General features: G+C 38.0%; 1 protein-coding gene across 5 annotated transcripts in view; it reads right to left on the bottom strand.

Moving 5' to 3' along the window:
* The window catches only part of ACSS3 (acyl-CoA synthetase short chain family member 3), a 105,555-nt gene extending 78,139 nt beyond the window's left edge, over positions 1-27,416 (bottom strand). For 3 of the 5 annotated variants that reach the window (XR_010362149.1, XR_010362148.1, XM_064419619.1), the window contains exons 1-8: positions 27,032-27,416; positions 20,615-20,759; positions 15,328-15,516; positions 10,635-10,769; positions 10,202-10,342; positions 7,814-7,894; positions 7,635-7,730; positions 1,380-1,531 (exon numbers count right to left, since the gene is read on the bottom strand). Coding sequence is in view for 3 of the 5 variants with exons in the window: in XM_064419619.1 (XP_064275689.1) it covers positions 1,380-1,531; positions 7,635-7,730; positions 7,814-7,894; positions 10,202-10,342; positions 10,635-10,769; positions 15,328-15,516; positions 20,615-20,759; positions 27,032-27,339 (1,247 nt within the window). In the remaining 2 variants the exon portion in view is untranslated. The remainder of the gene's footprint in view (positions 1-1,379; positions 1,532-7,634; positions 7,731-7,813; positions 7,895-10,201; positions 10,343-10,634; positions 10,770-15,327; positions 15,517-20,614; positions 20,760-27,031) is intronic. The other 2 variants (XM_064419621.1, XM_064419620.1) reach the window with 2 other exon arrangements.
* Positions 27,417-27,912: the final 496 nt, after the last annotated feature.

Below are 27,912 nucleotides of genomic sequence, written 5' to 3'. Positions count from 1 at the left end.
GGTCCAAAGCTGACTGAATTATGAGACAACTAATGCTGCAGTCAAGTAGAGAAGCTCATTTGATATGAGTGAATAGAAATGACGAAATACCTCCTTACATCTGTGGCAACAGATACTGCAAGGAGACTCGTATCTAGAATTCTCATCTGGCCAGAACTTACGAAGCAGGTAAGCAGATTTCCTATTAAATGAATACTCTAAAGACAAAGTAATTGCCTAAGAAATGCCAAGGAACAGCAATTAAATTTTCTAGAATCTGAATCACTTTCTTGTCAATAAATACCATAGGACAATATTGCATTAGTCTCTCAAATGAGCTTCTTTCTTATTTCAATGATGAGGAAGAGCTAATCATAGCAGTCAAAACAGATGGAAGAAAAGTAATTATAAGCTTGCAATGAATACCTCAGGAAAAAAATCCAGCTTGCTAATAATAAACTTTCTTGAACAATTAAGAATGTGGAGGTCTAATGAAGCTTCCCTTCTCTTTGAACAAGTGTGGTAATAGATGTTCTTGTGAATGAATACTGCCTATACAGTCTGACATAGTCCCTGTTTGATGCTAAGCAAATCATTCAACTTCAAAATTACATGTGGTCTAAACCCACATATTTTTCATTTTCAGAATGTTTGCCATAAGATACAGAAACTCGGTCTGTAGAAGTATTGGACCCTCACAAATCTAAGTTATATGAGAAGCATTTCATAAATATAATGCTAACACTACATTTTAACCATATAATACTACAATCTTTGTAACAGTGATATTTCAGTGGCTCAGACTAGATATTCAAAACTAACAGAAGACTTTGACCTTAATCTCTCTTTGACTCAGCTTCCCATCTGCAAAATACAGATAATACCACTCTCTCACCTCACAGAGGATTTATGAGGATGAACTCAGCCAAGACTTTGAAGCATGCTGATAGTATAGTGATAAGCACCTTAAAAGCAGTACAAGACAGCAAATAGTGCTTTGAGTAACGAAGTTTTGGGGGAGCAACCAAAACACTGACTAGCTTCTGATTAAATAAACACTAAAGATCCTGTGACCTTAACAAAATGAGAGGTCATGCAGAAAAAGCAGTATGGGATGACATAATCCAAGACTGTATTACAGAGTATAAGCACAGGGGAGTAAAGTAAAAATGGGAGAGGAATCCAAACTCAGCTCTTAACATTAGAGTCATAGACTTTTGAACAGCTTTCATCTCCTCAAAACTGTCAGTAGAATTTACAAGCAAATATGTGTACACCTAAATTTTCAAGAATAGATTAAAATGGCACTCTATGGAGGTGGGCAAAACCTCAGATACCCTGTTACTCTTAGTTCATGCAGCCTGCTTCTGGAAAAAACTTCCAGGGTATCCTTACTTCACCTTTTCAGCGAGTACTGCTTTCCTAAGGCTGCCTCAGGGTCCTGCTGACGGATTGCTCTAATTGCAGTTGGTGAAGTAAAGAAGGCAGCTACTTCATGCTCTGCTAGCACACGGAAATAGGCACCAGCATCTGGCGTTCCCACAGGCTTCCCCTACAGAGAGAATAATTTAAAATGTCACAGGATAAAAATACCTCATAATTCCTTGACAGTTCAAGCCTTGAGCACGTAACAGTAGTGGTAGCACAGCAACAGAAGTAATTTCAAGACTTCAAAAGAGGCTTTGTTAAAAATAATAATACTGTGAATGTATCCACTTGTAGAAATAAATTCACGAGCTTTGGGAACCATGCCTTACAAGAACACAGCACATACTAGTTACTACTTAGAAAATTAGGACAAACGGACATGCAAATGAAAAGACAGACACAAAGATATGTTATTGCACTGGCAGCAGAGAGAGTCACGTCTGTATCTACCCTGAGACGCAGTTTAGAAAACACCCACACTCCCTCTGAACAAGGAGTCTCTGGACAGAGTGGCACTGCAGCTATATTCCCATGCATGGATAGCTTTTTCTTACCTAGAAATTCTTCTCAAATCTGGAAATATTCCCACTTAGCTGCTTACAATTGACTTTTTGGAACCTTCATGCTAGCCCACACAAAGCCTGGAGAGATCCTGAAGGGCCCCTACTCTGTTTTTGTGTGCTAACAGACTGTGGTCTGGTTTGGGGTTGGGATTTTCTTGAGCTAAGGGCATAGTCAAGAGAATTGTAAACAGAAGCAATCATTTATGACAAATTGTTCAATGGTAAGTAATCCTAATAAAAAATAATCAAAAATACTTTTTTTGTGGTGTTGAAAATATGATAAACAGTCAGCACAGATTCATATAGTCACAATCTTACTGTAAGTGTAATTACCACAGTGCATGAACTGCTCCATACATATTCTCAAATTAGAAGGTGATGTTAATGTAGAATGATTTTCAGCTCCACAGGTATCACCATAACCTTTTCACTAGAAAGGCCACACTTAGAAGACGAACTTCGACAGAGCACACAAGTTGAGAGACACACACTCTTCCTCCTGCATCCAGCTGGGCCTGAACACTGGCAAGAGCACTGGTGAACCATTAATCAGATTCCAAGAACACAGGACAGGGAAGGCTGAACATGTACCAGAGGTTTTGCAGCTTTATAGTGAGATACTGCTCCTCAAAAAGAGGAGCAACACAAAAGATTTTAAAAATAAGACAGAATGCACAACTGAAAAGCCTTTTTTTTTAAATTATTAAGCAGGCAGTAAGAAAAAAAAAGAGAGGAAATAAATTTCCAGCCCAAGTAGAAGAGTAGTATAATCAACACCAAAAGCCCTCTTTCTGCAATTAGCCTATTCTTTGTTACCAAAAAGAAATGCAAAATGATGCTTACTTAAAAAGTGAGTTATGTCCTTTTTCCTGTCAGATAACACACAGTACTCAAAGAAAAATCTTCTACCAGACTGTCTTGAAGCATCTCCCTAGCAAACCACTTCATCATAACTTTTGTGTGTTCATCAGTATTTGCTCATGAACCTGTTTGTTCAAGTTGACACTCTCCCTGTAATATTCACTGTACCTGCAGATCTCTAGGCACCTGGTTAAGAGTTCAAGCTCACATCACTAGTGCTAAAACAAATAGCCATGGACTCTGAAAAAGAGCAAATTGCCACAAGCTTCTCATTAAGTAATTATGTACTTGAATTAGTATCAGTCATCTTGCACACCAAAACACCTAGCTGTGGAGCAAGCTGAACTTGGTTAGTGTGCCAGTAATAAAGTGGGATGTTACTTTTAACCAAATGTAAATATCCAGAGCCCATAAAAGGGCTATGTGGTCCTGAGCACACCCACTCCCTCCCAGATCCCGTTGCACACCTGATCTCTGTCTGAGCTGTCACAGACATGCCTGTGCCTCAAACTTCCAGCAAGCCTGAGCCTGACAGTATCTTCTACACGAACTGTTAAACCTTCAGGAGTGCTTGGATAAACATGCAGGACTCTGACAGGTGGATATTTATGTCACAGGTAAGTTAAAGCAGTTTAGGTTAGGAGTTACCAGTCTCAGATATAGGAGAAAACCAAATAAAACACAAACAGTAGAAACAGGAGAAAATTCACCTGTCAGTTCACAGGAAATAAAACCCAGAGAGTAAGATATTCATTTAGGGAAAAAAAAAATTGGCACAGGTGTAAAATATTCTTCCAAGTTGTCTTGGAAGCTGTTCAGAATTTAGCAAACGCATAAACAAAAATGGACATAATGTGTGAGACTGAAAGGGTTAATGGCTCAAACATTTTTAAGATCACTGAAGGACTTTGCCCACTGTAGCAAAGTGTGCAAAGAAGATCACCTGCAACCATTCCATCCCTCCAAATATGCTTCCTGATGGGAATTCAGTCTGTGAGTAAAGCCACCTGACAGGGAACTTGAGATAAGATAAAGGTGGCACTACTGTCCAACTACCTCTGGTCTAAGGAGAAGTAAACAGGGCTGGGAAAGAAGAATGCATCCAAAAGGAAGGAGGTGAGTTTTTGGGAGTGTGACGGCAAAACATCTGGTCCATATAATACAGAGAGAGTGAACATCCACCACCACGGGACAACCACATGAGAGGCGGCTCTCATGTCTTAGATGGATTCATAAACCATCAGATCCCCAAAGGTCCCCAGAGTCATTCCTCAGGTCTTACATCAGAAGGCTGCAATTGGTTCAAAGTTTTGCAACAGATTTAGATTCTGCTACATAGGACAGTGTAAAACTCCCTCACAGGGGAGGTGCGTGGGCTTTCCCATGTACACCTCAATGTATATTAATACCCACTGAAATCTATGTTTCATGGGACACCCACCACAGAGAAGACCAGAAGAAAAAGATAAACAGGATGCCCTGGATCCACAGAGGTGGTGACTAACTTTCCCCTAATCTGTCTCCCTTTCTTTCTCCCTCCTCTTTTTTTTATTTCTTTCTATCGCTCTCTCTGCCTCACATTTACTGATAAATAAAATCCATACTATTGACTTTGACATATGGTCTTGTTTGCACCTTAATTAATCTCCCTTATAATCAGATTGTAACACATATCTGAGACAGTGCAAATTAATTTCAGAGCTCAAAACCAAAAAATAAAATTGCCAGAAAGAGTAGTCATTTATTATACAAAAATTTTAAGAAGTACTACCATACTCCATGAAGGCTTATTACCACATGCAATTTTTATTTTTAGAAGTTAGCAATATAAACAGTAAACCACAGGGTAATTGAATTCAGAATATGTTGACAGACTGCTGAGTCAACTGGGGACTGAGCAAATGAGATACTTCCACTGGATTTCTGCAGGGATCAGTTAGAGAGCTGTTGCTATTCAGTATTTGCATCAATACTGGAGATGAAAATTGATTTTTAGAAGTTACTGGCAATAATATCTATGGTTGACAGGAAATGAGAGCACAGTAAATGGGACCAGGGCAGTCAGAAAGAGAGTGATCTGTCTCACCTAATTTAAAAGAAAAAAGTAAGAACAGATACGATTCCCACAGAAAAGAGCTACCAAGAGACTCTGAGACAGACAAACAGACAGGAAAATCCTTCTGGAAGCACTTAGATCTAGCAGGTAATTTATAAGATGTCAAACAGCTGAGCAGACATACTGAGGCAAAATGTGCTGATGATTTATGATTTCATACATGATTATCAAAAAAGATTCACAGACACCAAGAATTACCAAGGGAATAGGAAAGTTCTTATATGAAGAAAGTGAGAAGCCACCAGCATAGATTACTTGAGGGAAGAGACACAGAAGAAGAATTATAATCAAATGTCCAACAATGCAGGAGTAAGAGTGCATCAATTCCCTTTCTGTCTGACCCCTAATAACAATGGGTTCTTTAATTACCACTAAATCCAAAATTATGAGGAAATTCTCTCTGTATAGAAAATGTGGTGCACACCACTAAAACCTACTGATGCCAAAGCACACACAATATCCTGACATATCAGGATTCAAAAGAATATGCTCATAGAGGCATTCAGCCTTCTGATAGTGACCCTGCTGCCAAAGCTCCATTGAAGACTAGAGACACATGTCCTACTCCACAATCAGTAAGGGTGATGGCAGAGTGATCCCTGCCAGACTTCAGAGACAGTGTTTGCTTTGTAAACTAATGATACTGGCTCACAAAAACAGCAGGAAAAGCTGGATATCTCCAAGAACTGTGCCAAAGAAGAGTAGCTTCAAACCTGTTGCTCTTATGATTCCTGCAAATCTACTGCAACTACAGGACTCCAGAGAGCCCTGTGAGAGACTCCAGGCACACAAGATGCTACAGCTCTGTGTGGGACGGTAGGTCCTCCTCTCACCTACACTACTCAAATGAAGTTCCTTAATGCCTGGTTCTTGACAAGTGTGGGTATCCTCTTCCTTACCTAGTTCAAAGTCCCAAACACTGGTAGTACAATGCTGCCTTTTTCCTAACATCACAGGACCACAAATTGTAACTAGACTTTCTCTTAATACTGCCCTGTTGCTTACAGCTTGAAACCCTATTAGCAAGAACAACCCAGAGTGGGCTGTGAGACTTCAGGCGGCTTATTTGTTGCTGTTGTTTTGGAGAAAAACAACGCAGGACAGATTATTTCAACCAAACAAACCAAAACAAAAAATACATTTGTTTTTGTATTCAAAAGAATTAATCATTTTTGCTTTCTAGAAAATGGTGTAGCATAATCTCCATAGTAATTTTTTAAATGACAAGTTGTCACCTAAGTAATTTAAAAATATACAAAACACTTGAAGTAGTGAGGGTACAAAGTCAGCACAGTTTACTTTCAATAGTGGTTGTCCACAAGCAAAAGGAATGTAATGTTCTTCTCCATGGCTAAAGAGTGATACTCCCTAACCCAAAATATATAATTAGGCAACCATTTAGGAGACTTAACTAAAAATTTCTGAATATTTACTTTAATACAGTCTTCTGAGCAGAGGAAAAAATATGCACTGTTCTCTTTGTAAATATTACTTTTATTCCTGTGTTCAGACACCTTCCTTTTCTTCCCATTATTAACCCTAAAAAGATGATGCTTATGTCATGAACACTGTCTGAAGCCTTGATTAGTGGCATCTGGGAGAAGAAAAATGGAAATGTACCATTTCTGTTTAATAATGATCTCACCAAGAGCAAAAAATCACAAAGCAGATTAAAGTCAGAGGTACCTTTACAATGACAATAATCACATCGATCCCTGTGCATTCACATAGAGATAAAACTTCACTCTAAGATGACTATACAACAGAAAATGCTAAAGGACTCCTTACTTCACCTCCTATACCTTCTTCGCTTACTCTACACCTGACCTGCTAGAATGAAAACCTCTTCATTGCAGTGATTCTCTTCTGACAATTCATGCAACAATTTTAATGTGGCCTAGCACATCGTCAGTGTTCAAAAACAGTCACTATAAAACTACCAAAGTCTTTTTATTATCTGCAAGCACTTGGCCATTTTCTTACACTGCTTTCCTCTTCTGCTTAACTATTGTGGTAGTGCTGAGTTAATCCCTTTAGAATGAAGAATCTAATTAACATCTATCAGGCACTTAAACATTAATTAGACTATAGTAATTAATACTCAAACTAATACAATATTTGAGTCTACAATGTGCATTTCTGCTACTAGACTAGTCTCCTCTCCACCCCACTAGTTTTCATCCCCTGAAGGGAAGGACTAAGTCCCAAATGTCATCAGCATCTTGGGTTCAGTTTCCTTGAGCAGTAGAGAGGAAAGAAGGGACAACTCTTAGAAGTTCCGGTTCCAAGCATACAGCTCTCAACTGCATCTAGCTAAGATCCAGTAAGTATTTTTCATCACAAGACATGCAAAACACAACACCCTCTAATTCCAAAATAAAGGTAGCCTAATCAATAACAAAGGTACACTCCACCATCTGCCATTTTTAGTTCTGTCGCTTCAGGGTTCCTTGGGCCACTAACCATCACCCTTCACACAAGTATAGACAAGCCTGAAGGACAGTGAGGTAGGTTTTCCTTAAAAATTACTGTAGTAGGTGGGAGAGTATAAACACTGAAGATACACATACAATTTAAATATCTGTGGCATGAAGAATAGACAGGCATAAACAGGATCATCTGGATCATCAGTTGGAGGAGATGCTGCCATTTCCAAAGGGGGTTTTTAAGACTTAAAAAAATCATACCTCATACAAAACTGTAGTATTACCATGAAGGAGAGGTCCATAGCAAATGTAGGAATGACCAACAACCCAACCTAAATCAGAAGCCGCCCACCATACCTAAAATGAAATATAAACAAAATTATAGTTAGGAGTAATACAAGGCATTAAAAAACATTTACATGAGATTTAAATAGAATTACCTCACCAGGTTTGAGGCCATATACAGCTGACATGGTCCAATTCAGCATAACAGCATAGCCACCAGTTGGTCTCACAACACCCTAAATGAAAAAATTTGAGTATTTAAGTTTTTAAGTTTAGGATTCAAAGGATACAATCATATTGCTGTGTTCAAGTAAATGTTAAGGATTTAGCAGCAATGGAATTAAAGTTGTCCAACTTCAATACTTCTTACTCAAGAAAAGCATCTATTCAAACATGAACATACTAACATCTCCACTAAAGAAGTAATTTTGGAAAACAAAACCCAAACATACAATAAAACAAACAAACATTCAGAAGATAATTAACAAAGCTAAAATTCTCTCATAAAAGTTGGCTATACAAATATTCAGTCAATATATACTGACAAAAAATAAGAGTTTAAGTATTTACCTCACTTAAACTGTACCATCCCAGTGCTAGGCATATTTTAAACTCATTGGCTACTCTATCTGTATCATCTTCACACCTGCAAAATAGATGATCCCTGAAAAAACTGGGGTGAATTACTCCCTGAAATGTCCCTTTCTGCCCTGACTCTTTTTAAAGATGTCAGAGTATATTCATAAAAGTCTACTATCTAGCCTGAAGCGCACACATGAATGCTAAACAAATACTACCCCAGCCTTTGAGCTAAAAGAGAGATTTGAAAATTAGAATGAGAGATTATCAACAGCATCATGCATCTTGGTAAACCAAAAACCAGCTCTGGAACATCATTAACAGGAAACTTTTGGACATATTTTGCAATATTAGTATGTTCAATATATATTCAATCACCTTCTAGCACATTATTTCTAGAAGAAAGAATTAAGTAAATTACGTCCTGGTGTCCTGAACTAAAATTCAGATGAAACCCACTGGACCAAACAAATATGCAGTGAGCAGACATTACAATGCAGCTGTCTGTGCTAGGAACGGTACATTCTCTTGATGTACTAAATAGAATGAAATAGGCATTTTCAGGCCTCATCCAAGAAATGAGGGACTGCAGAGATACCTTAACTCATTAAAATGGAGATTGCTAAGGCAGAGAATGGTTTACAAACACTTCACCAATTTCAGACAGCAGGTTGTCTTTGTCCAACTCAGCTTCTAACTTAGCCTCTGTTCTGAGATCAACAAAAGTTTTTTTAGGATGGTCATAACCAAGAAGTTTTACCTGCATGGCCATTTAAATTAAGTTACTTAAATAAATAAAAAAGTTATTTTATTCACTGAGAGTTACTTACTGCAGCTTACTGCTAGTTGAAAATCTCACTCTTGTGAAAGGGTGATTGATTCAAGGTATCTATATTTTTCTCTGCAGAGACAACACAGTGAAACAAACTTCGGAGACCTATTACCTCTGAGACACTCTATTGATACTGAGTCAAGGAAAATATCTGTTGTAACAAAGGATTTTATCTTGGGTTTTTTGACAGTACAAAAACTGTCAGTTTGGGATTTGGGATATATATGCTGCTTTCAAGGTCCCACATTGAAGGTAAAAGAAGAAGACATTTTTCTCAGCAAAACTGATGTTTGTTTTCCCTTACATCCTAAGAGATTCTGAACTTTCTAGGCAACACCATTAAATAATTTTTTAGCAGTAGAATTTTCCTCTCCAGGATGTGTGTGTCTGAATCAGTGGTGGTAAGACTAGTGCCAGAAAATTATATTCAGCTTGTCTTCCACATTGTAAATGAGCATTTTAAGTACCAGGCAAACACTCAGAGAGTTAACTTTTAAAATACAATCCTTTAAAAATACATTGTTAAAACTAATTTACATCCAAAAGCAAACATTTTCAAAGGATACCCTTTGTTAATTTTCACTTAATCAAAACTTCTCTTTTCAGGGTATTATGTACTCAGAACTGTGCAGTAACACAAGCGTTCAGAACCTGCTTTATTTCATTTAATCTGTAATGTCATTCAGCACATCTTATCTACAAGACAATTAGCTAATATGTAAATAATGAACAAGATTAGTCAGCAACAAATGCTATCACACAAGTGATATATTAACTGGTCTTGTCATTAAGTAACTATACTATGCTTATCTAAGAAAGTTAAAACACAGACGATAGCATTGAATAAAAGATATTCTGCTATCTTCAAAAGTTTATTTTGTACAAACAATTGAAGAAAATGCATCTTATCTTTATATTACTACTATTTAAATTTTAAAACATTATTTATTCCTAGACACTGCCTTTAAAATAGTGAAATGTGAATAAATGAGATTAAACCATTTGTAGAATACATATCATTTACAGCATTGTGCTCTGGCAAACATTTTCAACTTTTTCAATTAATTTTTTTTTTCACGGGGAACTGCAAATAGTTGGTCACAGACACTTAAGACTACTGATAGTCCTTTACCTTGGGCAAACCTGTTGTTCCAGACGTATACAGAATATAAAGTGGATGGTCTGAGGGAATGGAGACACATTTTGAACACTGGGCTTTTGCAAGCTCTTCTTCCCAGTCAAGATCACGACCTTTGGTAAGAGGAACATGGCCCTGCCCATTGAAAAATAAGAAAATTGTCAAAAGAAAACCACATGGAATAAATGGAATTCATTCAAAAAACATGTACTATTCAAATTCTTATACAGTACTGCTCAATTTTCTCTAATCTCTCTACTGCATTAGTTCTATTTTGTATATAAATTTTATTAATATAATGCTCACCCTTAAAATTAAAAAGCAAACTACAATAGATACAGTAAAATATTTTTGCAAAAAAGTAAAGGGACATGCACTACACAAATAAGTGAAGGTTAACATAAAGGCAGTACAACTGTACACCCACCAAATTAGGTCGCTGGTAAACGAGAACTTTATGAGGTTTGCTCTGTACCCTTGCCAGTGCTGCTTCTAGCAGAGATATATATTCCACTTTCCTTTTTGGTTCTACTCCAAAACTTGCTGTTACAATAAGTTTGGGCTAAAAAAAAGGAAGATGGTTAATATGTACATTTACAATGTATTTTAGATACGTAACATAATAATATTTTCCATTAAATTCAATACGTACAATTTATATAATTAGACACAAGAGTTTAGATCAGTTTTCTAGAGTAAATCAAGCTTGTGTAATCTCACTGTCCATGCATCTGCTTTTTGTTTGGAAGGACATTAATACCTTCTGACACTTCACTATTTTCAAACACATTTGAGTATCAACAATATTAACTTCTTATTAGTTGCACAAATATTAATGAGCACAGAGAGAAACCACTCTCCATCTCAGCTCCTCCACTAAGGAAGAATGGTGCAGTGATATCAACAGTTAGCTGTACTGTTTTGCCTTCTACCTAATGCTTCCAATTCCACATTTCAATACTAACTGAAGAACTTTGCTGGCTTTTTCACAGCCTGCAATAAAATTCACAGGATGGAAAAGAAAAGAAAGAGGGAAAACAAGGTGAACAAGAGATGGCAGGAAACTAGAAATACAGGAAGAGAATAAGTGAAAGTCATAAGGCACATGAGGGAAGTAAGGCTGGAGTTTTTCAAGAAATGGTTGAAGGACTGAGGGTGCAAAATTACTAAAAATCAGATTTGTACAGTTCTAGGGCTTTTTAGACTAATATCTGCTTCCAAATGTAGATTTCACATCTTTGTCAATAAATTAACCACAGCTTTTATGTAAGTGAAAAAATCTGCATAGAAACTCTTTTAAATTCGGTCCAAAAATCAGTATTTTTATTTTTTGTTTTTCAGGAGAGAAAAGGTAGCACCAAAGAAACTATGTGTTAGAACCTATTTTGCTTGGAAAAGAGTGAGTCTTCAATCTCCATTGTTTTGAAGTTTTAGAGGTGTATTTATCATATGGTGCTCAGTTTGATCAAGCTAGTTTACTAATTGTATGCATTAGCATAAATCCCATTAAGAAGGCATAAACCACAATGTCACAGTTAAGGCTAAATCAAATTCAGTAGAGAAAGCACAGATTAAATTGTTTTCTTGCACAATAATAAAATGTTTCCTGTCCAAATCTGTCATTCAGGAAAGATCCCTAACTGGCGTGTATTCAAAACAAAGATCCTGGATTAAAATTAAAATTTCAGCATTCATTGATTTTCTTTTGCAATGCACTGATTTAATAGAAGATGATACAATACAATGCAGTTAAGCTGAAAATTCATTGGGAGGTCACCCTGAAGTCAGACTGTAGTAAACAAAAGATACACAGTCCTATTCAAGTGTTGAGATGAAAGACTCTTGTTATCACTAGCTTTATAGTAATTTGTAGATGATCCCACCTGTGCTCATCAACTGCCTTGTATGTAGTAAGGACATCTAAAAATAACCAATACTAAATCAGCTGAGGTGATGTACTTCCAAAGTCAAGAAGCATCATGGATTATTCCAGGCAAATCAAAGACCCGCTACTGGTTTTAACTGCTCTTTTCTTCTCTCTGCCTAATGACATTATTTCCCCTGCACCTTTGCTCCCATATTGCTTTCATACACCCATTTCCTACCTCTTCTGTGGCTCCATGCAGTCCTATATGTTAAGATTAGATAGAAATAGAACAAGTTTGAAGAGAGAGTTCAATGGTCTGCTGGAGAACAAATTACATAGATAGTGAGCTATAGAAAAAAAAACCAGCAACGTTATGAAGTAGAAATGAGCTAAAGCAAGGCCCAGTAGTACAAGATGCTGGTACAAGACCAACATTTTTATTCTGTTGTAAGGAATCCTACAAATTCTTCTATACTCTCTAATACTCTTCAAGTGATGCAGCTGACACTCCTGAAGGAGGGGATGCCATCCAGAAGAACATGAACAAGCTCAAGGAGTAGGCCCATGACAACGTAATGAGGTTCAACAGGGCACAAGTGCAAGGTCCTGCACCTGTGCCATGCCAAGCATTCCAAAAAGCAGTGCACTCTGGGGAATGAAGGGATTGACAGTAGCCCTGCCACGAAGGACTTGGGATTCTGGTGGATGAAAAGCTGGACATGAGCAATGTCTGATGCAATGGGACAAAGAGGTAATGGTATTAAACTATAAGAGGGTATATTTAAACTAGATATAAGGATGACATTTTTTGCAATGAGGGTGGTGAAATACTGGCACAGATTGCTCAAAGAGATGATACATGGGAACACCCCTGGGAACATTCAATGTCAGGTTTGACAGGGCTCTGAGCAACCTGATCAATCTGAACATGCCCTGCTCATTGCAGGGAAGTCAGACTAGATGACCTTTAAAGGTCCCTTCCAACTGTTCCATGATGGTATGAACCTCCCTATTGCTTTAATATTACAAATTATATATTCCCAGACTCAAGTAAAAGAAAAGATGACAAAAAATCCTGTTTTCATGCTCTGTATCCCTTCATCACAATTCACTGCAGAATGCCTGTAACTGCCAACACCTGACACAAGCAGAAATTACCAGCTGCAGGACTTTGCAGCATTCCCAGACCTATTTAAAATTCAAGATAAATTAAGCTAAGCTGGCCAAGTGTACCTTTTCATAGTCATTAGACAGTGCATGTTATTTCTTTCACTCAGACTTTCCAACAGAGTATGAAGTTTGATCTTTCTTCTACAAGACCATCGTACAGCCAGCTTTCCACTGCACATCTTTAACACTCTAATTAATTTTACCAATATCAGGTCCTGTACTGCAGCATCTAAACCCATTCAAATAAAAGCCTAATAAAAAGGTTAGGTTATTGTGCAACTGCTTTATTTATTCAGCATTTTTACCATCTATCACAGGTACTTACAGGTAGCCTCAAGAGTGTGCAATTCACTTATCATGAAAGCTTTATCATGCTGAAAATTGGGGCATGTTTCGAAACTTAGATTGAGGATATGCCTCCTTCACTCACATTTTAATTATACATCAGATGGACCAAAAATCATGCATAATACTGCATTTTAAAGAAACCAAAAGACAATGTAAATTAGGACTTAGTTCATGGTTTGCAGCTAATAATTATATAGCTTGCCCTTTGTCTTGTCCTTCCAAAGAGTTGCTACATGACCTTGGGTAAAAAATTTAAATTTTTTCTTTCTTTTAATTTTAATGCATGAAGCAAGGATTATGATTATTGTGCTCTCTCCCTTTTATCCCCTGGGGGAAAATCACTGGGATTAATTAGCCAATAATTGCAAAATACTCTAAAAGTAAACATGCTAGATGATTTGTATTTGTAGCAACCTCCATTTTTAAAGCTTCTAATTTTTTCTTCTACATTATTTTATAGCTTGTTAAAAATGGGTAAGTGGGAAGAAAGGGAAAACTAGAGAGCTGTCGTTAGCCTTTTTTCATCATTCCAACAAACCATTTTGGCCATTTTATTAACATCTTTGTTAAAGCATCAAGAAGAGAGGGGAAATGCATTCAACTCTCTATTTACAGATATTTATAAAACTGAAACTTCAGTAATCTGAAAAGCACTTCTGCACACAGAAATCTACATGAAAGTTCCACAGATCCTGGAGACTTGAACCCTACACAAAAACCTGTTCTGGTTTATACATCTAAGCAACATTATTCAATGATAAGATGGCTACCACAGAGAGTCTGAATGCTTCAAGTGACTGATCAAGGTGACAAAAGACTTTACCTTTTTCCCTAGTGGAAAAAAAGAAAAGGCTATTTCATTGTTAGCTTGTTTGAAACTATGCATACACAAGCTACTAATATGCCTATATAAGGTACTAAGAATAGTCAACTACTATTTTCATTTCAGTAACACAGACATCATAACACTTTATAAATAAGCTCAACTTATGCCAAACACAGGAGCCTTTAAAGCATTCATCTCTATTCATTATGTAATCAGCACAGTCACTTATTTAGGGCAACAGTTTCCATAGCTGTCAAGAGGGATGGGTGCTTTCTGGAGGGTGTAGTGGGGTAGTGTGAATGATTTGCCTCTCTTGTACACTCTGCTATGAATATTGTTGCTGTTACTGTCAGTTATTTCAATTTTCCTCTTCATCCCACCACAGGGAGGAAGAGGGAGCAGTGAGCAAGCAACATAAGGTTTGGAGTATTTCCATGAGAACAATAAATTGGGGAGTACCATTCCTAAATCATAACACAGCTGAAAAAATTAACTACCTAATATGCCTAAACATCAGAAAAGCCAGTGAAATCACTTATGGTTGGCAGAATTTTCCTCATACAGTTGATGAAAATGCTGAACCAAAAGCCAATATTAAAGAGATGCTTTGTAGAAAAAGATTGAGAAACATGAGAAGAAAGTACAATCTACACAAACAACAGTGTGTTAAATTCCTGCTTTTGTAGAAGTGGTCATAATTACTCACTTGGTGTCTGCTACACAAGTATCAACCTCAGCACACACATAGTACTTTGCTCATATTGCAACAATAGGTATTATAAATAAACTGTGTGCCACACAAAGATAAATGTTATCCTGTCTGGGAAAAAATCCAAACAACAGGTTTTTGACATTGATGAACAGGAGTAACTAACACAATGGTGTTTGTTGCTTCAAAGAGGTTATTACCTTTGCATGATCAATGCGAACTGAAAGCTCTTTAGATGCAAATCCACCAAAAATCAGGCTATGGATGGCTCCTATTCTCGCACAAGCCAGCATACAGTACACTGTCTGTGGAATCATGGGCATGTAGATGACCACACGATCTCCTTTCTTCACACCATGTTTGATCATGACATCAGCTAACTTGGAGACCTGTACTGACAAAACATTCATATTTAAAGTTTCTTCAGATCTGCTGTTGCTCCATTACAAAAAACTTTCATACAGTCAACAGATGCACAACATCAAAGAGACAAGCCAGTATGATAAAGAAAGTTGATGTTATGTAATCAAGCTTCAGTAAATTTAATACGTTTTCTTTCTTGCAAAAAACCTACTAATATATTTTTCTTTTGTAAAATAAAAATGGAAGGAGACCAATTATTGTAGTCAGTACAGCCAAAAAAATCAATAGCAATGTCTAGCAAGTTTTTAAATTAGAGTCTACCAGTTATTCTTTTATTCAGGTAACAGTTTATATTTCTCAATTTTAGCTCTTAAGAATGAATGTAAACATGTAATTTCATAATGTGAGTTCTGTCCTTACTACCTAACTTTGAAACACAAATCAATATGTAGTAATATTTTCTTTACATAGTGTCATAAACTTCTCAATCTGAGACAAGAGACATTATACTCCGAACCAAAGGGAAACACAAATTCAGAGTGTTATCTAGGTTTAAATATCTAGGTTTAAAATCAATTTTTGCTCTCATTGTCAGATTTTCATTTTTGCTATGCAGAAACCTAAGAGTGACTATGTACAGCAGCAAACAACTGGAACTCAAGAAACGCAATAGACTGATCAGCAGCAATGCCCCTGTAACACTATGAGAAAATATTTATTACTTTGACAGTACACAATATTTGGCCACAAAAGTAGTACTGAATATTTCATTAGTATTTACCACATCCTTAGTTGGATTATAGTGAGCATGGGAGCCTGTGACAAGCATTGTGAAATTTTCCCAACCTGCTTGTTGTGGCATGGCAATGTGGCATCTTCTGAAAGAAATGCTTTCTTTTACAGTATTTAAAATTTTGAGTTTTCTCTTTCTAAAGAGCAACTACATTCAGTCCTAGAATCCTCATAAATATATTGAAAAGGACATAAACTTCTTCATATGCAGTAAGGACATCTAAAAATAACCAATACTAAATCAGCTATGGTGATGTACTCATCCAAGCGATGAAGCATCATGGATCACTCCATGCATATCAAAGGCCCACTACTGGTTTTAAGTGCTCTTTTCTACTGTTGTACCTCTCCACCTAATGACATTATTTCCTGCACCTCTGCTCCCTTATTGCTCTTATATATCCATCTCCCACTTCACTGTTTCTCTCTTCAGTGGAAATACATGTTCAGACTTTCAGTACCCTGAGACAGTAACATCCAGAAGCTCCAGGAGCATCTGCTCTATCTTTGCATTAAATTCACAGCTCATCCACAATCAAACAGCACATTTCTACATTCTCCCCAAGGATTTAAGAAAATGGAAACACAGAAGCCCCAAGCAGGCTCTTGCATCAGAAGATACTGCATAAGTTCCATTTTCAATAGGCATTGCATAAATCTGTGCTGTTATTTTCAACCACAAGAAAGAACATATTTGTAAGGCAAAATCATCACCACACCAAGCTGAAAACTCACACAGACTTACGTATGATTTGTATGGAATACAAATATGATTTGTATGGAATAGATCTCTTATTTTAAATATTACTGATTTTCAAGAGAAAATATCTTTAATGCTAGACTTATTAATACCTATCAAGATCATATAGAACTGATATACACTATCAAAACTCAACAAAAAACAAAGACTGGACATGTATAAAGCTAGCATTTATTGCCATACCACCAGCATTTACAGTCATTTCTAGGTATAATTAGTGAAAAGTAATTGTAAATAAAGATAGCAACTCTACTTCTAAAGGTAAATTACTTTTCTGCACTTCCCAGTGTGAAAACATTAAAATCTTCAAACACAGAACTAACATCACCTTCTCTCAAAGAAACAAAAAAGCTAATCATTATCTTCCCTGCTTGTGACTCTCAAGCAGAGTGTTGCCAAAAAGGCCAGAGGCAATGAAAATAACATTTAATGAGTATTTTTACAGTCACTGTAAGTGTGGACAGTGGACAATAAATACTTAAACACAATGGACAAGTATTATTATTATTATTAATTATCATTATTTCATAAATAATTTTTCATAATTATGAAAAAGGAAATGTTTGCCTGTTACAGGAAAAAGACATTATTTAATGATCATAATTAGTAATTTTGTAATAGAAGACTCACAGTGCCTGTAAACAAGCTATATAACTGGTTCCTGGGTATAGGAGAGAGACAGCAAAGAGATCTGAATGTACTTAGATAATCTTTATTGAAATCTATCATAGCTAAATTGCATTTAAAGCAGAACGTGTGTACAGCATACTGCAGACAGGAACTACATGTCAGCTGTGCAAACCCAGTAATCACTTTTCTGCACCTGACTTCCCTGCCCTAAAGACTGTCATGTCACTGAAGGCAACAATCCAATAAAATACACGAGTGTCTATGATTTTCCTTGTGCCCTTTTCTTCATCCTTCTGACAGACAGGGAACATTTGGACTATACAATAAAACACTGTCTCTATCTGCAACTATTTGGAAGACAGGGGAATATTGTAAAGCAGGTTTACATTGCCCTTCAGATTGATGTGGTAGCCCTGAAACATCCAAGCAATCACTCATTCTAAAAAAAAAGGGGAGGGTGGAAAAGTGAGTACTGACATTTCATTAAACTGTTAATAAAAGCCATGAAACCTTCCACTTTGCTACAATGTGTTGTCATTTATGATTTACATTAATACAGTGTAGTGTACTTTATCACTCAAAAACTAACATGTTATTTCTCCACTTTTCTTCAAGTTTAAGACTGCTCACTCTCTTTAATATATTTGACATTTCAGTAATAAAATCACTTGAGACCAAGCGATATAATAAGAAACTCAAGCAGGCTAACAGTTTGGAAGACCAGAGCATAAATTACACTTCTATCAAATGCATGGACCCAGTGAGCATGGTTTTACTTTTACCCAGCAACCAAATACTACAGCTGTATCAGCAGCTAAGGTTTCTAAGTCATTCAGTTCTGAAGTCCTAGCAGTTACCAAAAGCAGTTTTGGTCCATGCTAAAAGAATTCGTCTTAAAAGATGCAAAACCAGAAATCCCATTCAAAATGCTCGAAAGAGGAATTCCAAACCTTCCTGGGTTGAACAGTGGCTGGGACACACAAGCATAGAATCCATCAATGCAAGCTAAACTCTCCTAGACTGGCAAAATCCATGAAAAAAATACAACAGCCTACATCCCATTTTCAGCAGATCTCTTTGTTACTTTTGTTTTCAGGAGTCTGGTAGCTAGCAGATTAAACTACCAAATTAAACTTACTATACTTAAGTGGACCAGAAAGCTTCAACAGACAAGCTATTAATATCAAATATTGCCTTTCACATTTATTTGCTTTTGATTAAGAGCAATCTGTAGAGAATTCAGAAATAGTATTAGATAGGACTCAGCCTCCAGCAGGATTATAATGAACTTCTGAGTGAGTACTACTACATACCCCAGAAAATTTAAACCAGTTCTTCCACTTGGATTGCCAATGCTCTATAAGAAGAAATGTAGATGAAAGGATGTGTATGTCAACTAACAAAATTTTCTCACTTTGCACAAATTCACCACATCTTAAGACTATTAATACTCTTATAGAGGCATAAACTTATGAGACTTAATATAATATCAAGCTTAAAAAGCAGAAAAAAGGCTATTGCTCAAGATATTTTCAGGGGAAATTTCTACCAAGCAAGTTCACTTAAGATAATTTACATTAAAATGTTGCATTAAAGTTAACCAAGTATTATATGCAATGTGTATATACAGATTGATTTCATATATACACATCTATTTGCATATATATTGCATATATATCATAATTATTGAAGGCAAATGACACAAATATTGTATATATAAAATTTTGATTATACTTATATATATATATATACCAGTATAAATAAAATTAGATAAGGAGCTGGATCCTTTCAAAGCCTTCTGACTCATTAAAACACCAAAGTTAGTTGTTTCAGCTCCAGCATACTGTATGTCATGTTTGTTTTTTGGACTTGTGTCCACATAGATAGAAAACTGGTAAGGACTACATGTTTTCTATATTTTCCTTAAAAGGTAGAATGCATAACAAGCTTATAATTTCTTTGTAGTTGTATGACTTCTCTTTTCTTGCAACAGTGATAAACCCCTCACAAACAGAATTACTGTATTCTGACCTCATTTCACAATTTAAACCACAGGTCCACATTACTCCAGACACTACATGTATATCTTAAGTACAGTGAGTGTGTTACATTCAAAGTAATTCATCTTGCACATTGAAACACATTGAAGAAGAATACGAGTCCAACTCCAACACTCCTTTGTACTCAATTTTAAGTTCAACTGCTACATGTAACTGGAAGAAAAAAGGCAACTAAACAACAGTAGCAGCATGAGCCCACATCCAGCAGACAGCCCTGAGAGCCAAGAACTTTCAATGGGGCAGACTGCAAACACCCAGGGCAGCAACAACCCATGGGGAGGCACAGAGTAAATCTGAATGTGAATTGTCCACTTCTGCATCAGCCCCATCTCATCAGGAGTAAGCTACCTCAGCCACCAGGAAAGTCAAAATCCACACACCTTCCAGACAGAAGGGCCACCAGCACCCTCATGACACCTACATAGGGGCAGGTGATGCAGCTTTCTATGGAGTTTCCCCAGTTAAATTTCATTTAAGCTTACACTCAGTTATGCGCAGCAACAGCCAAGCTACACACTTCACTTCTATGGAACTGTACTTTTGCTCACCACAGCAACTGTCAAGAGACTTAACTAATGCTATGATTAACCTTTTAATTAAGATCTGTTAGGGGAAAAGAAAATGAAATCAAATACAGACAAGTTAAAAATTTAACCAACCAGGGGAAAAATGATTAAACTATAAAAGAAAAAGAGGAAATGGAGGAATTTCAAAACCTGTTAGATGCAGTATAATTTGGCAGACATAGTAAGCTTATAAATCAATACTGAGCACAGCAAAAGAAGTATACTAGTGAGGTAGGTAATTTCTACCTCTCTGGTATCTACCTACTATGCAATATTTACCGCCCCTTCTCATTAACAAGGTTATTCTGAAACATACCTGTTCCAAAAGTTCCTTATATGTTATTTTCTCTTTGGTATTTGTTACAGGACTGTCATAAATAATGGCAATTTGGTCTCCTCGTCCATTCTCAACATGACGATCTACAGCGTTGTAACAGATATTCAGCTCTCCACCTACAAACCTACAAAATAAGTATGAAGTATGAAATAGCTAGCCTTCCAAACTAAGAACTCTTTTTTTCCCCATCATTTTGTGTTTTTCTTTTAAGGAATGAGAGCATTCAATTAAAGCATAGTTGTCAAAACATTATACTCACTTCAGGAAGTTCTTTTTTATTCTGTAACCTCATGATTGACTCAAGAAGCTAAATACAACTATTAGTGAAAATAGAGACGTTAAAGTACTGTAACTTAACTGACTTAAGAATCTGCTAAACTTGGTCTTGGTTTAACTTTGCATTAATCACTCTGATTTTATATGTATGGTATCACAGAAAAAGCATAAATTCACATAAATTAATTTGACATTATGAAAACATGCTATTATCCTACTTTGTACTGGCACACACACACACCCTTTCCAAGGAGAACAGGTTCAGGACTCAAAATAGTCTTATTCATCTCTTGGCAAAAACAGTTAAACATACAAGCATCTGTAGCTAAATTAAAGGCATCCCAAGATATAAGATCATATGATTACAATGCATTTGAGAACACTTTTGTATCACAGACTCAAAATTTTCTGTAAATTCATATGAGTCATAGCCTCTTCAATAGTTAGACATTTACAGAGAACTCTTATCTTCCAATTAATGAAAAAACATTTCACAAACTTACATTTCGCTTTTCTAGTAATTTTACATAGAAAAAGAAAATTCAATTGCAGCATAATCCTCAAAGTACAAAAATACAGAAGATACCGGATACAAAGACAATTCTATTTACTGGAAGATGACACAGCACCTAAAAGTTAAAGTTCACACTAAATCATGCCCTCTTTGTTTGTTTTTCTATCTGCATGTATATCTGTGCAGCAAAAATAGCAAAATACGAAAAACACACAGTTAAGAGTTTCCAAAAGGCTCTATGGACACCTGTACAGTGGTAACATATTATTATAATGCAATTAGAAATAACAGATGGCCTAAAGTAACTTACTTAACTTACTAGTTAAAAACAGTATTTCTTTCTTCACTTCTCGTGTTTAGTAAAGGAGTGCTTTAAATCGGGATATCTTATATATTACTTTTATATCCATACACTATGAGATAATCTTTATTGTCTAAAAATGGCAATTATGAAATTAAAACCAGTTAGGATGTTTAGGATTCAGTTATCCTACTGCAACTCCTTTACAATGCCATTAATAAGGAGAAAGTGGGGGGACCATCAACGTCACAAACCATCCTGTACAAAAGTCTACAAAACCCTTCCCCTAAAAGGAAAACAATATGAACAATAAAGGATCTGGAATTGTTTCACATAATACAGAAAAACTCTGTATTACTGTCATAAAAGTTGTGTAAGATTCAGATTTTTCTACCAAATCACTGCAGGATGATATTATCAAGGGAACACATGACCTGGGCCATGCATATTCACTTTAAATGGTCAAAACATGAGCAGGCATGAGAGCTTTGGTTCTTCTAAATATACATGGCAACATCAACATGAATTTTTAGCAATCACTTACAAACAAGGGTGTGAAAGAGCTATAACTATGCATTTAATCAAAAACCTAACTATCTGGAAGGTGTGATGACAGCTTTGTTACCCTGTTGAGAAGGAAAGAGGTTCTGATAGGATCAAAAAAGCAGACATTCACTTTTTTACATTAAATGAGAGTAGAAGCTGAATAAAATGTTACACAATATCAAATAATTTGAGATATTATTATGTAAAATGACCCTGACACAGTTTTAAAAGTGTAAGTAACATCTGAATAGCAATCTGGGCAACATTTCCAAAATTCAAAGGGGATTATATATTGCACATATGTCTTAGCATCAGAGGAAAAACATATGTTGCAAAATTGCCCTCTGCCTGCACATGTTAGAGAAAACAGTTTCCACATTCCTAAACAAATACTTGTTTTAACCCTTTTAACTGGCATTCCACAAGATTCCAAACTAATCTGTTCAAGTGTTTCACCAACTTCAGCATTAAAAAGATTTTTCTCCCTAACACCTAAAGACTATGTTTCCCATGTTGCAACTGAAGACAGTTTTGACCTGTTCAAAGCCAACTCAAGGAAGTTTTTCCTTCAACTTCTTTACCAAATTCTATGTGGTTTAAAACCTAGGTCTCCATTTTGGCTTTTAGATCAACAATTTCAATTCCTTCATCCTTTTATTGAGCAACCATCCTTCATAGCTCTTATTATTTTTCATGTAGGCAAAACCAGATGTTTTGTGCTGTATCAGCCACTGATGCAGTTTAGAACAGTACCTGGGATTACTGCTTCAAAAAAACAAGTCAGGGGATGGTGACACTGATCACTGATTTTCTAGAAATCATTTTGCATTCCACTGACATACTGGTATTTCCAATGGCAGAGAGTGAAGAAAACACACTGGGGCATGTTGCAAGTTGCTTTCATGCTCTTACATTATTTAGGGACGAAGAATTGCCTTATGCCTACATTCTGAATACAGTAACAGCCTCCTTCAACTTCTTCAGTTGAAGCAGACTACACTGGAAAATATATGAAAAGCATCTGCTTCTGTACATCTCAGGTTTTGCAACCAAAAATAAAGGTATTGAAAAGAAGTGGTATTTCCAATTGATCTAATAAAATGTCTCCAAAAGAGGAAACAAATTCTAACTCAAGATGCACATACATGAACTTTTTAATACTATTTTTCAGGTCCCCATAAACAGATTCCAAGGTAAACCTCTGACCCAGAACTCCATTTTTACCCTGTTAAGCCAGGAACCTATGTTTTTGCTTGGACGCCTGGCCCCTTTCTCAGCTGAGTTCCGTTGTCTGTTTTCTCTTCAGCCTGTCCTCTGGAGAGGAAACTCTTCTATGTTCTCTCTCTCTTATATTCAAAGAACTTGCCCATCTGTCACCCTGCTGAGCACACTGACTGCTAGTAACTATTGGGGATTTCAGAGGCATTAAAGTACATCTTTAAAGTACATCTCTATCATATACAGCCTGTTATCATTTAAAGTGAACTTAAATAAATAAAACTGCATGTTGCACATCAAGGCATTTGTGTATACAAATTTGAATTGCTTGAATTTTTTATTATCCACAGAACAACAGGTACCTGGCATACAAACAATTACAGCCTGATGCTGAGTCGTCAGACATGCATCTTTGTATAATGTCACAGAATCACAAACTGGCCTGACGTTGGAAGGGACCTCTGGAGGACACCTGCTCAGACAGGTCTGTGGCATCCCACCCTTAAGGAGAAGGCAGAACCTAAGATTCAGAAATGCTTATGGTCAAAAAGAATTACAAAAGTCAGTGGACCTGTAAAAACTTACTAAGTTTTATTAGTAAAGTCCACACATTTTGTATGGAAATCTGTGTTAGTCCCTGATACCCTATAGTGCCTATACCCTAACATGGCAGTGGGTTTTGGAAAAAGGCAGGGTGCAAGGTAAAAGAGAGAGATGACATAAAGAGGGGAAGAGAGAAAGAAAACAAGAAAGAAAAGATCACCAGTCCTGGCTCCAGTGCTGATCCAGCTCATCAGCTGGATGATCTATCCAGAGATCTGAGGCACACAGGCACCTGAGCTTTGTGGGGGTGCCATTCTATAGATAAGTTTCTTGTTTTCTATGCAAAGCAGTTAGCATGCACCATCCATTCTTCTAGACCTTTCTGAAAATGGGTCAGAGGGCTTCAGTAGTCTTCGGTGCTCCTGATCTCTCTACAGTCCATGCTCATTTCTCAACCTTCTTCCTGCCCTGTACCATGTTGTGCTTATCTCCAGGAGCAAGAACAAGGACATTTACCCCAGAAAAGTACTGCCCTACCTCTGTATGGCCCCCTTCTCCAGCCTGCTCTTTCTCTGTATTATTATTACCCACAATCCTTGGGTGGCTCCACAGCTCTCTGGCTATGGGTGTTTGAGACATACACATTACCCCATGTATCTTCTAGGCTTCTACAAGGTCAGCCTGGAGACAGTAGACCAGCCTCATGTCCAGATGACATTTTAATATCTCCAGGGATGGAGGTTCCACAACCAGCTCTGTGCCAGTGCTCAGTCACCCTCATATTAAAAAGGGAACATGACTGCTTTAGTTTGTGCTCGTTGCTTCTGGTCCTGTCATTGAACATCACTGAAAAGAGTCTGGCTCTGTCTACTGTAAAACCTCCCTTCAGGTATTTGCCCACATTTACATGATAATTTTGGTTTCTACATCCACAAAGGAGGAAAGATGAAAGTTTGAAAGTGAGGCTAGAAAAGAGCTTGGAAGACAAATCTGACTTCAGACAATGAAACGTCCATTTTTCCCTCTCGTAAGGTGAAATAACTTCCACCTGAGAAGTAATGCTTTACAAATGCATGTGTTACTTTAAACAAACAAGTTTATCCTACTCAGCAAATCAAACCACACTTGTTTGACAGAATCTGATAACAAAGCTATGTTCATTTGCATGTATAATATTCTCATTCCTTAGTCCTTCAAACATAACCACTGTACTGATTTCATTACACTGTTTGGGAATGCCACAGTGAATGAATTACTGGTCTTTAATCACAAGATCACAGAACCAATTAGGTTGGAAAAGACCTCAAGATCATCAAGTCCAACCATTAAACACAGCACTACCATGTCCACCACTACACTTTGTTTGTACATCTACACATATGTACCACATCTACACAATTTTTAAATACCTCCAGGTTTAGTAGTTCCTTCAGGGCAGCCTGTTCTAATGCTTGAGAATCTTTCTAGTGAGGACATTTTTCCTGATACGCAATAATCCCAATACCTAAACCTCCCTTGGTGCAACTTGAGGCCATTCCCTCTTAAGGTCCTATCACTTGTTACTTGGGAGAAGAGGCTGACCCCCAGCTGGCTACAACCTCCTTTTATGTAGTTATAGAGAGTGATAAGGTCTCCCCTGATCTTCCTTTTCTCCAGGCTGAACAATCCCAGCACCCTCAGCAGCTCCCCATAGGACTTGTTCTCTACACTCATTTCTACACCCTAATTATACAGGCAATCCTACCTGGACTTTCTGAATAGTGCCATGACCTTGAGATACAAGTCTCAAGGACCCTATTCTGAATAGTGCCATGACCTTGAGATACAAGTCTCAAGGACCCTATTCTGAATAGTGCCATGACCTTGAGATACAAATCTCAAGGACCCTATTCTGAATAGTGCCATGACCTTGAGATCAAAGTCTCAAGGACCCTATCTATCCACTGTTACACAGTCCATTATGACTCAGTGTTACTTATAATTTAGCTTAAGACATAATTTTTTACTACTAGTGGTGTCAAGCAATGATATCAGACACCAATAAGAAACCCAGCTCCACTCCACTGGCTCTCTATCTTTTAATTTGCACAGATTTGAGAATTATTAATGCTTTTAATTATATTTTTTATAACTACTAGCATTTTTAATCAAAAAAACAGGAAAACACAAAAAGGGCAAAGGACATTGCTGTGCCAAACAAAGATGACCCTTATCCTACAATGCCTTTTATATTCTGCATCTGCTTCTTCTTGAGAAAAGACCCAAGAGCATGAGGTAAACTTGCTTAAAAAGAGGCAAAGGTGCCTGTTGGGCATACGAAATTTTAACATTACCTTTGAGAAAGTATTGAAAATCCTATCTAGTAATTTATAAGAAGGACACCATGCTCTGTCTTAGGATAGTTCACCATTCACTGATGAAGATATATATTACAACGCCAGTGCCTTTGCCAAACATTACCTTAAACACGTCTAAATTATAACCTACTTAGACACTATCTGAGATTAAACACTCCCGAAAGCCACATTTTTTATACAGCTGTATTTTCATATGCCTGACTTCCCTGGCATCTGAAGCAAGGTTTCCCATGTTCACGACAGCCTGTTGCCAATTCCGACCCAAAAAGGGTGGGATGGGGAGCATCAGGCGCACTCATCCACACCATTCAGCCACACACGGACTCACACAGGCACATGTCACACCTGCCAGAGTGCACGCTAACATGCCCTCACCCCAACACGCTCCATGCTGCTTTTAATCATTAATCAAGTGTAATCATTGAACTTCTTCAAGCTCCGCAGCCGTCTCCTCCGACAGCGACGGCACACCGACAATCCCAGCAAGACGCTGGGATAGCTCTGTGGTGAGCACACGACCCGCAGCCCGGCGCCCCGCAGCCCCCGGGCAGGCAGTGCTCTCCCCCCGCTGGAGCCGAGCTGAGCCCGCCGGGCCCGGCCGCGCCCGCCTCCGCACGGCTCCGGGGCACTCGGCCACTCACCAGGAGGCGCTGCCCAGGCTGTCCCTCTCCAGGGTCCGGACCCAGGGCTTGTACCACTGGATCTGCTCGGCTACTTCTCCCCAGACCTTCTCGGGTTCCGCTAGGCAGGACCGAAAAATTTCCTCGTACTTGCCGGGCGCCCGGGAGGAGGCGGCGCGGCCGCCGGGCGGCGGGCGGGGGGCGGCCGTGGCCCGGGCCGGGAGCGGGACGGCCGCACAGGGCCGGCCCGGCCGCCAGGCACCACCGCCCCGGCCCGCCACCGCACCGCTAAGTTTGGGCAGCGCCGCCAGCTTGCCCAGGAAACCCATGTTCCACGGCCTTCAGTGGGGAGGGGGCACCCTGGCTTCCCTAAGGCTGCAAAACGCCCTCGGACGGCACGGCACGGAACGGCAGCGGCTCCCGGGGGCCGGCGGGGCACGGCAGGACTGCCCCGCCCGCGCCCCGGCCCTGTCACCGCCCCTCGGAGATTCCGGGAAGCGGCTGGAGCGGGGCCCCGAGGGTCCCCGGCGCTGCGGCTGCAGCCGCGCTCAGCGGGACGGGCCGGGCGTCCGGACCCGTCAGCGCTTGGCAGCGACCGAAGGTCGCCACCTTCGAGAGACTGAAAAAGGAGACCCACACCTCAAAGTATTTGTGACTTACAGGTCTGCGAGGCGCGTAGCCAGAGGACTCCTCAAGTATTTATATTGAAAGACATTCTTGTTTTGAGAAACTTACCAGTGATAACAGGAGGCGTACTGTTTGTGCCAGGAAAAAAAGAAAAGAAAAAAAAAAAAAAGGAAAAAAAAAAAAGTTCATTCTGCTTTCCAGAAGGTCTCTATCATCTGTAGTGGATCTTCTGTTTTGCTCATGATATCGTATATTTAGAAATCCTTCTTGAGTTT

The sequence above is a fragment of the Passer domesticus genome, chromosome 5 (assembly GCF_036417665.1).
Source record: "Passer domesticus isolate bPasDom1 chromosome 5, bPasDom1.hap1, whole genome shotgun sequence".
In the NCBI taxonomy this organism is placed as follows: Eukaryota; Metazoa; Chordata; class Aves; order Passeriformes; family Passeridae; genus Passer; species Passer domesticus.
Note: the sequence above shows the minus strand (reverse complement) of the source record. Positions and strands in the feature narration are given on the sequence as shown.